Genomic DNA, 13,036 nt, shown 5'->3' with positions numbered 1-13,036 from the left:
CTTCTGTGCTCATAAAGAGTATCAGGGATATTTGTAGTAATAAATCTATATATATTTTCAATATATATCTGTGTGGTGTCCTTTCATTTGGTATTCAAGGGATTGTGTATGGTAAAACAGCTTGCTTCACATGCCTTTACAGAGTTTAGCCTAAGACTGCTTAGTCCATGCTACCCCTAGGATAGCTTGTCTATAAGGTTGACTTTACAACCTGCACCATAAGGGTTGCTTGGCATGATACAAGGTGATCACTAGAACTAGTGAGCATCATGTATCAGGCCAACTTCTCACAAGATTCACTGCTGTGATCCTGGCCTTATGCTCTCTTCTTTGAGGGGAAGTCATTCCTCTCTGTGATTCTCTTGAGGCACTAGAAATGTGAGAATCCCTGGAAGGGCTTCTCTCTCTCCTATTGCCTGGGCGAATCCTGTTATGTACTCTGGGGAGGTGCTGGCCCTCTCCATTTCCATGTAGGTCCAAGCTGGCTTGGCTAAGCCTTACCACTGGTACCTGGTTAACCCCTTGACCATGATCTGACTCTTCACCTTCTGATTCAGGGTCTGCCTCCTAATTTTCTGCTTCTGGGGAGGTGTTCTCAGTATCTATGGGGTTCACTCCATCTCCTGATCCTGAGGGAGCTACTCTAGCTTTCTCAAGGTCATCCCTTTCTAGGATGGCTATCATGATAGGAATGGTAGGGTTGTGACCCTTTCTCAGCTTCCTTGCAGTGCACAAGGCACTCAAGTCTCTGTGGCTGAATGTGTCATAGTTGGAGGTTGCCTGTGGAGGGTCAACCGTCACAGGTAGAGAGCCTGTAGCTTCACCTGTGCCAGACATGACTCTAGTGTGGTGTAAGTGATGCACCTACCTACACTGTGTTTTCCTACTGTACCTTGCTAGTGAGTTGTAGTCAGGGTGTGCTAAGCCCTTCTACCTACAACTACTAAGTTCAGTAGAACTTAAATATGCTAATCTTTTATTTATATGTACCTATGGTACTTAATGTGATCTTTCAATTTGATAAAAGATTGCAAAGGTAAAACAACAGCAAGCTCAAATCCGTACCGCTGCTCACCAATGTGAGAAGTTGGCCTGGTATATGATGTCCACAGTTCTGTGGGCACCTTGTATCAGTCCAAATAATCCCTTATGGTGGTGGTTGTAAGTCAACCTTATAGACAAACTATCCTAGGGGTAGCATGGACTAAGCAGCCTTAAAGGCTTAACTCCAAAGGACATGTGAAGCCAGCTGTTTTACCATATGCAATCCTGTAATATCAAATGAAAGGACACCACACAAGTTATATATTATCAAAATATATGTATTTATTCTTTAGAATAATCCCCACTACTCTTTATGAGCAATGAAGCACAAGCGTTTAAATAAAAGCACAGTTAAACATAGACAAGTTGCAAGTTTTGGATGAGGCCGGTGGCCACTCAAACCATATATAAAAAAAGTGGTATAACAAACAATCACTAATCGATCGGGGGTAAGGCCTAGGGCCTTGTGAATCGCTTGGACTACACTGGACTAACCACAGTTAGGACGGGAGTAGCCCGCGGGATTCGGGTGCAGTGCAGAAAGCACAGGCATGCACCAATGCAAAGTCAATGGTGCGTAAAAGTTATCGAGTTACAGTTTTAAGAGTCTTCCAACTGGACTAGAAGGACAAAACTTTAGAGTTAGACACTAGAGGTGTAAACCTCTACAGGAGCATCGGCGTTCAAGTGTTACCTCACCCACAGGAAGCGGGTGCACAGGTGCAAAGATGTGTCGGGTTTCGTCACGAAGATCTAGGGTGCCTGGAGATGAAGATGCTGCAGGCGTCCAGAAGAGAAGTGTCCGGTGCGATCCAAGGGTGGATCGAAGTTGTAGAGTACCTGAAAGCAGAGGGGACAGAGTCTGGGTCACTATCCAGTGACCAGGAAGGAACCAGGCAATGTCGGGCGCAATCAGGTCGATGTCGTGTAGCTTTTCTCCGCTGCCACGTGGTCTCTGGGGCACTTGGGATGTCCTGGAGTGAATCACGAGCTGTCCCACGAAGGCTCTCGCTGTCGGCGGTGTCGGCTACAAAATCGGAGTCAACAGGCCTTGGCAAATGCAACCCACGCAGGATTCGAAGATGGCTTAACACTCGGACCAGCAAGGTCTGAGCGGGTGCTCCTTTTCAGGGGAGCTAGTGCCAGTCTGGAGCAACCAGACTAGCTGTTCAAGTTTGAAGGTTCGTCGGTTCTGGGGCCACTAGCCAAGGGGCAAGCGACCGGACCAACGCGTCGAGCAGAAAAATGCAAAAGGGCCCCACGCAGCACTCTTCGAGTGTGGAGGGGTGAGCTTCGGTGCAAAAGCTGCTCGGGGCTGGAGCTTCTCAAACTCCAATGCACAGCTTCGAGGGTGCCTCGGGTGCTGCACGGTCAGCGCTTCGTGGTTTATTCAAGATGGCCGCTCCCACACTTCAGGTCGCCTCCACGGGTCCCAGCTCTGCATGGACTGTGGATCGGGCTGTTGGAAGTCAGGATAGCTGGCTCTTGTCGGTCTCTGTCGCTCGAGTTCCGGCGGGAACTGCAACAAAGCAAACATCGAGGTGCTGGATGGTGCCTGTTTGCACAGGGTGGTCACTCCTTGACCACAAGGGAGATTCTTCAGTCTTCCACGAGGAGTGGGATGTCGAAGGGTCCAGAGTTTCGTTTCATAAGTTTCAGTCCGGATAATCTGATGTGCATTGGCACTGCCCACACCTATATTCCAAATCTGGGGGCTGGATTACCTGCTAGGTCCCTCCTATGGGTGGGACCTGGGAAGGGGGTGGTTACACCCCTTTCCCTTTGTCCAGTTTCGCGCCAGGACTGGGGCTGGATGGCCCCAGAACCGGTTTGACTGGAATCTGCCCAGAGACACCTTGTGCGCCCCAGGCAGTGTCTAGTTTCATTCAACCCTCCCTGCTACAATCCACTATCTCCTGTCTGGGGTGGTGTGACACCTCCCTGTGACAGGAAACCCTTTGTCCAGGCGTCCTCTGCCGAGTTTTGGTCAGCAGCAGGAGGCCAGACATGTGTCTGTGGCAGCAGCATCCATTTTGTGATGCTGGGGCTCTGGTTAGGATTAACCACATTTGCAGTAAGTAACATGTCTTCTCCCTCTAGAAGGGTGGAATGCTACCCCCGTCGCCAGAACTGGCGAGGGGGTAGTATCCCAAAATGTATGACACCAAACACGACATGTTTTGATAAAGCCAAACCAAAGTTAGCATTAACCGCGAGGATTATATATGGTATGGCAGTATCACTGGAACAGCAGTAAGGAAATGGTTCCGAACACTGCAGACAGGCTCAGCTCATGCTAGAGCACCATCTCACATAAAGCCAAGCACTCTGCCTCCAGGATTGTAAAGGCCTGCCATAGGAGTGACTGATAGGTATATATGTGTCCAGATATAGGTTTAGACATAGGTATACTATATCTAAGCAAGGGGTGAGTACACCACCTTGCCCCAGCTGTGTAAACAGCCAGTTGTGTCGATTTAAGTAGCAGCCAGGGGTGGCAAAAGATATGCTGCAGCCCCTGGTAGGCCTTGGATGCACCTATGCCCTGGGCACCTATAGTGCACTGTACAGGTGCTGACAAGGTGTCCAGTACCAATTTGGTTATGTACCTATAGTACATGGAGTCCATTTAAAGAGAGCGATACAAAAGGGGATGATGGACGGAGCGTTTGAACAAATCAAACACTCACCCCCAGTCAACTGATCTGGGTTTAATCCATCACCATTCTTTAGTTCACTCAGCCACCCCAGTTCAGACATGGCTATATGCAACTCAGTCTGACCCTGTGCCTCATGGGAACAGTCCAGCCCGAACTGCCAAGCCATGTCTTCCCTGGACTGGAAACAAGCATCCTGGGACCGGTTTCGGATTCATAATCCTCATCAGCCAGGCTATCTTGAATCCAGTGGCCAAGTGAACAAGGGACTCACGTCTGAGCATACCCTGCCACACTTAGGGCGAACAAAGGGATACAAAAGGGGATGATGGACGGAGCGTTTGAACAAATCAAACACTCACCCCCAGTCAACTGATCTGGGTTTAATCCATCACCATTCTTTAGTTCACTCAGCCACCCCAGTTCAGACATGGCTATATGCAAATCAGTCTGACCCTGTGCCTCATGGGAACAGTCCAGCCCGAACTGCCAAGCCATGTCTTCCCTGGACCGGAAACAAGCATCCTGGGACCGGTTTCGGATTCATAATCCTCATCAGCCAGGCTATCTTGAATCCAGTGGCCAAGTGAACAAGGGACTCACGTCTGAGCATACCCTGCCACACTTAGGGCGAACAAAGCGATACAAAAGGGGATGATGGACGGAGTGACGCTCCGTCCATCATCACTCGGGGGGCACCACCTCATCACTTAAGGACACCACCACATCACTCAAGGACACCACCACATCACTCGGGGACACCACCACATCACTCGGGGACACCACCACATCACTCGGGGACATCACCACATCACTCGGGGACACCACCACATCACTCTGGTACACCACCACATCACTCTGGTACACCACCACATCACTCTGGTACACCACCACATCACTCTGGTACACCACCACATCACTCTGGTACACCACCACATCACTCTGGAACACCACCACATCACTCTGGAACACCACCACATCACTCTGGAACACCACCACATCACTCTGGAACACCACCACATCACTCTGGAACACCACCACATCACTCTGGAACACCACCACATCACTCTGGAACACCACCACATCACTCTGGAACACCACCACATCACTCTGGAACACCACCACATCACTCTGGAACACCACCACATCACTCAGGGACACCACCACATCACTCAGGGGCACTACTCAGGGGCACCACCACATCACTAGGGGCACCACCACATCACTCAGGGGCACCACCACATCACTCGGGGGCACCACCACATCACTCGGGGGCACCACCACATCACTCAGGGACACCACCACATCACTCAGGGGCACTACTCAGGGGCACCACCACATCACTCAGGGGCACCACCACATCACTCAGGGGCACCACCACATCACTCGGGGGCACCACCACATCACTCAGGGACACCACCACATCACTCAGGGACACCACCACATCACTCAGGGACACCACCACATCACTCAGGAACACCACCACATCACTCGGGGGCACCACTCAGGGGCACCACCACATCACTCGGGGGTACCACTCAGGGGCACCACCACATCACTCAGGGACACCACCACATCACTCAGGGTCACCACCACATCACTCAGGGACACCACCACATCACTGGGGGACACCACCACATCACTGGGGGACACCACCACATCACTGAGGGGACACCACCACATCACTGAGGGGACACCACCACATCACTGAGGGGACACCACCACATCACTGAGGGGACACCACCACATCACTCGGGGGCACCACCACATCACTCGGGGGCACCACCACATCACTCGGGGGCACCACCACATCACTCAGGGGCACCACCACATCACTCAGGGGCACCACCACATCACTCAGGGGCACCACCACATCACTCAGGGGCACCACCACATCACTCAGGGGCACCACCACATCACTCAGGGGCACCACCACATCACTCAGGGGCACCACCACATCACTCAGGGGCACCACCACATCACTCAGGGGCACCACCACATCACTCAGGGACACCACCACATCACTCAGGGACACCACCACATTACTCGGGGACACCACCACATCACTAAGGAACACCACCACCTCACTCGGGGGCACCACCACATCACTCTGGGATACCACTCGGGGACACCACCACATCACTTGGGGGCACTACCACATCACTCGGGGGCACTACCACATCACTCGGGGGCACCACCACATCACTCGGGGGCACCACCACATCACTCGGGGGCACCACCACATCACTCGGGGGCACCACCACATCACTCGGGGGCACCACCACATCACTCGGGGGCACCACCACATCACTCGGGGGCACCACCACATCACTCGGGGGCACCACCACATCACTCGGGGGCACCACCACATCACTCGGGGGCACCACCACATCACTCGGGGGCCCACCACATCACTCAGGGGCACCACCACATCACTCAGGGGCACCACCACATCACTCAGGGGCACCACCACATCACTCAGGGGCACCACCACATCACTCAGGGGCACCACCACATCACTCAGGGGCACCACCACATCACTCAGGGGCACCACCACATCACTCAGGGGCACCACCACATCACTCAGGGGCACCACCACATCACTCAGGGGCACCACCACATCACTCAGGGGCACCACCACATCACTCAGGGGCACCACCACATCACTCAGGGACACCACCACATCACTCGGGGACACCACCACATTACTCGGGGACACCACCACATCACTAAGGAACACCACCACATCACTCGGGGACACCACCACATCACTCGGGGACACCACCACATCACTCGGGGACACCACCACATCACTCGGGGACACTACCACATCACTCGGGGACACCACCACATCACTCAGGGACACCACCACATCACTCAGGGGCACTACTCAGGGGCACCACCACATCACTCGGGGGCACCACCACATCACTCGGGGGCACCACCACATCACTCAGGGACACCACCACATCACTCAGGGACACCACCACATCACTCAGGAACACCACCACATCACTCGGGGGCACCACTCAGGGGCACCACCACATCACTCGGGGGTACCACTCAGGGGCACCACCACATCACTCAGGGACACCACCACATCACTCAGGGTCACCACCACATCACTCAGGGACACCACCACATCACTGGGGGACACCACCACATCACTGGGGGACACCACCACATCACTGAGGGGACACCACCACATCACTGAGGGGACACCACCACATCACTGAGGGGACACCACCACATCACTCGGGGGCACCACCACATCACTCGGGGGCACCACCACATCACTCTGGGATACCACTCGGGGACACCACCACATCACTTGGGGGCACTACCACATCACTCGGGGGCACCACCACATCACTCGGGGGCACCACCACATCACTCGGGGGCACCACCACATCACTCGGGGGCACCACCACATCACTCGGGGGCACCACCACATCACTCGGGGGCACCACCACATCACTCAGGGGACCACCACATCACTCAGGGGCACCACCACATCACTCAGGGGCACCACCACATCACTCAGGGGCACCACCACATCACTCAGGGGCACCACCACATCACTCAGGGGCACCACCACATCACTCAGGGGCACCACCACATCACTCAGGGGCACCACCACATCACTCAGGGGCACCACCACATCACTCAGGGGCACCACCACATCACTCAGGGACACCACCACATCACTCAGGGACACCACCACATTACTCGGGGACACCACCACATCACTAAGGAACACCACCACCTCACTCGGGGGCACCACCACATCACTCTGGGATACCACTCGGGGACACCACCACATCACTTGGGGGCACTACCACATCACTCGGGGGCACCACCACATCACTCGGGGGCACCACCACATCACTCGGGGGCACCACCACATCACTCGGGGGCACCACCACATCACTCGGGGGCACCACCACATCACTCGGGGGCACCACCACATCACTCAGGGGCACCACCACATCACTCAGGGGCACCACCACATCACTCAGGGGCACCACCACATCACTCAGGGGCACCACCACATCACTCAGGGGCACCACCACATCACTCAGGGGCACCACCACATCACTCAGGGGCACCACCACATCACTCAGGGGCACCACCACATCACTCGGGGACACCACCACATCACTCGGGGACACCACCACATTACTCGGGGACACCACCACATCACTAAGGAACACCACCACATCACTAAGGAACACCACCACCTCACTCAGGGACACCACCACCTCACTCAGGGACACCACCACCTCACTCAGGGACACCACCACCTCACTCAGGGACACCACCACATCACTCGGGGACACCACCACATCACTCGGGGACACCACCACATCACTCGGGGACACCACCACATCACTCGGGGACACCACCACATCACTCGGGGGCACCACCACATCACTCGGGGGCACCACCACATCACTCGGGGGCACCACCACATCACTCGGGGGCACCACCACATCACTCTGGGGCACCACCACATCACTCGGGGGCACCACCACATCACTCGGGGGCACCACCACATCACTCGGGGGCACCACCACATCACTCGGGGGCACCACCATATCACTCGGGGACACCACCATATCACTCGGGGACACCACCATATCACTCGGGGACACCACCATATCACTCGGGGACACCACCATATCACTCGGGGACACCACCACATCACTCGGGGACACCACCACATCACTCGGGGACACCACCACATCACTCGGGGACACCACCACATCACTCGGGGACACCACCACATCACTCGGGGACACCACCACATCACTCAGGAACACCACCACCTCACTCAGGGACATCACCACATCACTCAGGAACACCACCACCTCACTCAGGGGTACCACTCAGGGGCACCACCACATCACTCGGGGACACCACCACATCACTCGGGGACACCACCACATCACTCTGGGACACCACACATCACTCTGGGACACCACCACATCACTTAGGGGCACCACCACATCACTCAGGGGCACCACCACATCACTCAGGGGCACCACCACATCACTCAGGGGCACCACCACATCACTCAGGGGCACCACCACATCACTCAGGGGCACCACCACATCACTCAGGGGCACCACCACATCACTCAGGGGCACCACCACATCACTCAGGGGCACCACCACATCACTCGGGGACACCACCACATCACTCGGGGACACCACCACATTACTCGGGGACACCACCACATCACTAAGGAACACCACCACATCACTAAGGAACACCACCACCTCACTCAGGGACACCACCACCTCACTCAGGGACACCACCACCTCACTCAGGGACACCACCACCTCACTCAGGGACACCACCACATCACTCGGGGACACCACCACATCACTCGGGGACACCACCACATCACTCGGGGACACCACCACATCACTCGGGGGCACCACCACATCACTCGGGGGCACCACCACATCACTCGGGGGCACCACCACATCACTCTGGGGCACCACCACATCACTCTGGGGCACCACCACATCACTCGGGGGCACCACCACATCACTCGGGGGCACCACCACATCACTCGGGGGCACCACCACATCACTCGGGGGCACCACCATATCACTCGGGGACACCACCATATCACTCGGGGACACCACCATATCACTCGGGGACACCACCATATCACTCGGGGACACCACCATATCACTCGGGGACACCACCACATCACTCGGGGACACCACCACATCACTCGGGGACACCACCACATCACTCGGGGACACCACCACATCACTCGGGGACACCACCACATCACTCGGGGACACCACCACATCACTCGGGGACACCACCACATCACTCAGGAACACCACCACCTCACTCAGGGACATCACCACATCACTCAGGAACACCACCACCTCACTCAGGGGTACCACTCAGGGGCACCACCACATCACTCGGGGACACCACCACATCACTCGGGGACACCACCACATCACTCGGGGACACCACACATCACTCTGGGACACCACCACATCACTTAGGGGCACCACCACATCACTCAGGGGCGCCACCACATCACTCGGGGACGCCACCACATCACTCGGGGACGCCACCACATCACTCGGGGGCGCCACCACATCACTTGGGGAACGCCACCACATCACTGGGGGAACGCCACCACATCACTGGGGGAACGCCACCACATCACTGGGGGAACGCCACCACATCACTGGGGGACGCCACCACATCACTGGGGGACACCACCACATCACTCAGGGGCACCATCACATCACCCAGTGACACCACCACATCACTCTTCTCTCCTCTGTCCCTCCTTTATTCTATTTAATCAAACGAACAGACTCACGTGTCTTTCGCTCAAATTAACGACTTATATTTCCCTATACTAATCCACAACTAATCCTTTGGGTTTCAGAGTAGCATGCTACTTGCCGAAAAGCGCTTCAATGCTTTGTGAGGGCTAGTAAGCGCTATATAAATACAATTACAGTTACAATTACAATATTTGTTTTTGCCAAACAGCAGCCTACCAGTTCTGAAAATAAACACATTTTGCTTTTAAATGTATTCGGTTTAAATTTTTAAAACATACCCAATTAAACAAAAAACAAGCTTTTCATTTACTAGGTTGTCTACACTTGAGGAGCTTCTTGCAGATTGCTGAGAGCTACCACTAGCTCATGAGCTACTCTTAGGAGAATCCTGTACAGATATAAACAAAAAAGCGCTAAATCAGAAATTAAAATGTTATAGAGTCAACAAATCCGAGTATGTCAAGGAACCCACACTGACTGCCATGTTGCATCCACAGTCTAACAAAATGACTGTTTGATGCAAATCACCAAAACCTAATAGGAACACAAATTGACCAATATAACGATCTACGAAATGCCATAGCCTGGATGGACAGTCTTTACAAGCAGTGGTAAAGCATGGAAGCCGTTGGCTGAACGGGGCTGACTCAAAGCCCACTCTCTCTCTGCTTCTTCTCATTATACCTTTGTAAGACCATTGCTAATATGACGACTAGAAAGCTGTAAATGCCCAGACCAAAACAATAGTTGCCACAGCCAATAGGCCTGGCTTTGAATTTTGAGCCCTGATTAAAACTTTTAAAAAATGTGGTGTAGTGAAAACACGAAACAAAAAACAATTTCCCTGTATATCAAGTTTATGAGAGAATTCGCAGTTTGATGTAAAATTGTTCCTCATGCATTCAACCTGGGCACTTCAAAGGAAACACAAGAATGCACCTGTCAGTAGAATGAAGTGAAGGAGAAGTACTCCTTTGGAAGGAGTCAAAACCCAGTCAATGTATATTTTTAACAATTGATAATAATAAGGCTTCAAGATGACTTTGCTGTCAAGTTTAACCTAAAATGGAAGTGATGCAACTATCTTCAGACCGTTTACTTCGGCTCATTATGTAAATTTATGGATTAACACCTTCTACAATCTGGCGCCATAGGCTTTAAAATTCATTATTGTTACGTTTTATAAGTAGGGCTGTCCATATTGATTACAACCAGGTATTTAAGAACATTTCTAGCCCACCTATCTGCCCTCCAAGATCCTTGATGAGCATGTTGTCAAACCTTCTCCAACAATTTATTTTGTTTATTGCTGTGCCGCTTTGCTGATTCTTAACTCATTTATGCTTCTGACCCTAGTTCCATCATGTCATGAAGAGATCCATGCTATGAAGAGAGCCTTTTTTGTGACCCATCTTACTTGATTGGCACTGGTGCTGCTGTGTGTAATCCTAACTATGTTTTCTGCCCCTCAGTTATGGAGACAAAGATTACTAAGGCAGAATCCTCCATGACCCATATTGCATTTTTTGTGCTGCTGCAGCGTGCACACTTTGGAATCTATTACTTGTCACTGAAGGGAAACTTCTTTGCCCTGCCACTGTTTACACGTTCTTGACTCTCCATTTCCTATCCTCCTAGGCTCTAGAGAAAGAGGTGAAGGAATACCTGACGCAGACATCTGGAAAAACACCGCTCACCCAGGTGCATGAGGTCACCAGGACCATTCGAATCAAGGGTCACTTTGATGTGGAGCTGAAGTGCTGGCTTATGGACAAGGGCTTTTAAATTGGTCATGCTGAGAGCAACTACAGTCTGTACCTGTCTTACATGGATACCTTCGTATGCCCTCGTATTCCTTCCTAGAGACAATCTCCTGACCAATTGACTCATTTCGTTTGTGGCCTCCAGCCAGTTGATGTACAAGTTTCTTAAAATGCAAGACTTTGTTCTCCCTCTTCTGTGTTTGAATCTGCATAAATTCTTGAAATCCAAGAGTGGCTGCAAGCTAGTTCCCATTGGTTTGCACTTGGTAAAGGGACACCTAGGATCTGTGCATGTGGAAATGTACAAACTTTGTTTGTTGAGTGCCAATGAGCTCTGAAAGCTGAAGATGACATGAACATAGTGACTGAACTCTTTAACATTGACTTAAAATTCCAAATGTCCATCTGTGTAAAATAATAAAATTGCATTTAAATAGAATAGCTCAGCTTTTTTCTTGTTCCTTTAATAAGTTTTTGCATTGGATTGTCCAAATTCTTTCTGCTACATCACTTAGTAGGATGCCTGTATTCAAGGCTTGGCATTAACTGCATGCCTCAGAGTATCCCAATAAGCAGTTGCAAGGCCACAGATCCACCATCTGCGAGACTGGGTGCCGCAGCTCATCTGACCCTCGTTGAGGCCAGCATGTGTGCAAGTCCCTGGGAGGACTGTCTTGCTTTGTTGCTTGCTCTGCGTCAGTGAAGCTCTATTGCCATTGATGGAAGTCATCAGTAGACATGAAGACCGGACAATAGGAGCCGTGGCAGCTATGCAGGTGTGGAATGAAAATTGTCAACTTAAGTAAGCTTATGGCAAGCAGATTCACCCAGGACAGCATGCAAAAACCAATGCAACTTGGAAATTCTTATCTCAAGAGCTGCCAAGTTTACCTAAAAGACAAACTTTGTAAATTTGTTTCTCCATTTGTAGTAAAAATATGGAGCCACTGCTCTGATTCTTTAACACATTGAGCTATGAGATTCACAAGCCAACAGAAACAACTGTCACTTTAATGATGCAGTACAATCAGGAATGCACCTCCTCAAACGCCACTGTGACTGATCTGATTTCAAACTATCACTCAGATTTATTATTCTTTTGTGCCACCGCTCATTTGAAGCACAAGGGCATCGATCAACATTTTTCCTGAAAGGCACTGGAAAATGATTTTCCATTGCATAGGGCCAAAACAGTTAATATATCCAAAGGCAACTTAATGGGGCAGGAACAACACAAACC

The 13,036-nt window shown here is 52.2% G+C and overlaps 1 protein-coding gene across 1 annotated transcript in view; it reads left to right on the top strand.

Moving 5' to 3' along the window:
• The window catches only part of MRPL49 (mitochondrial ribosomal protein L49), a 65,093-nt gene extending 52,858 nt beyond the window's left edge, over positions 1–12,235 (top strand). The window contains exon 4 of the mRNA XM_078660774.1: positions 11,672–12,235. Within this exon, the coding sequence (XP_078516900.1) occupies positions 11,672–11,818 (147 nt within the window). The 3' untranslated portion in view covers positions 11,819–12,235. The remainder of the gene's footprint in view (positions 1–11,671) is intronic.
• Positions 12,236–13,036: the final 801 nt, after the last annotated feature.

The sequence above is a fragment of the Lissotriton helveticus genome, chromosome 9, assembly GCF_964261635.1.
Source record: "Lissotriton helveticus chromosome 9, aLisHel1.1, whole genome shotgun sequence".
NCBI classification, from domain to species: Eukaryota; Metazoa; Chordata; class Amphibia; order Caudata; family Salamandridae; genus Lissotriton; species Lissotriton helveticus.
Note: the sequence above shows the minus strand (reverse complement) of the source record. Positions and strands in the feature narration are given on the sequence as shown.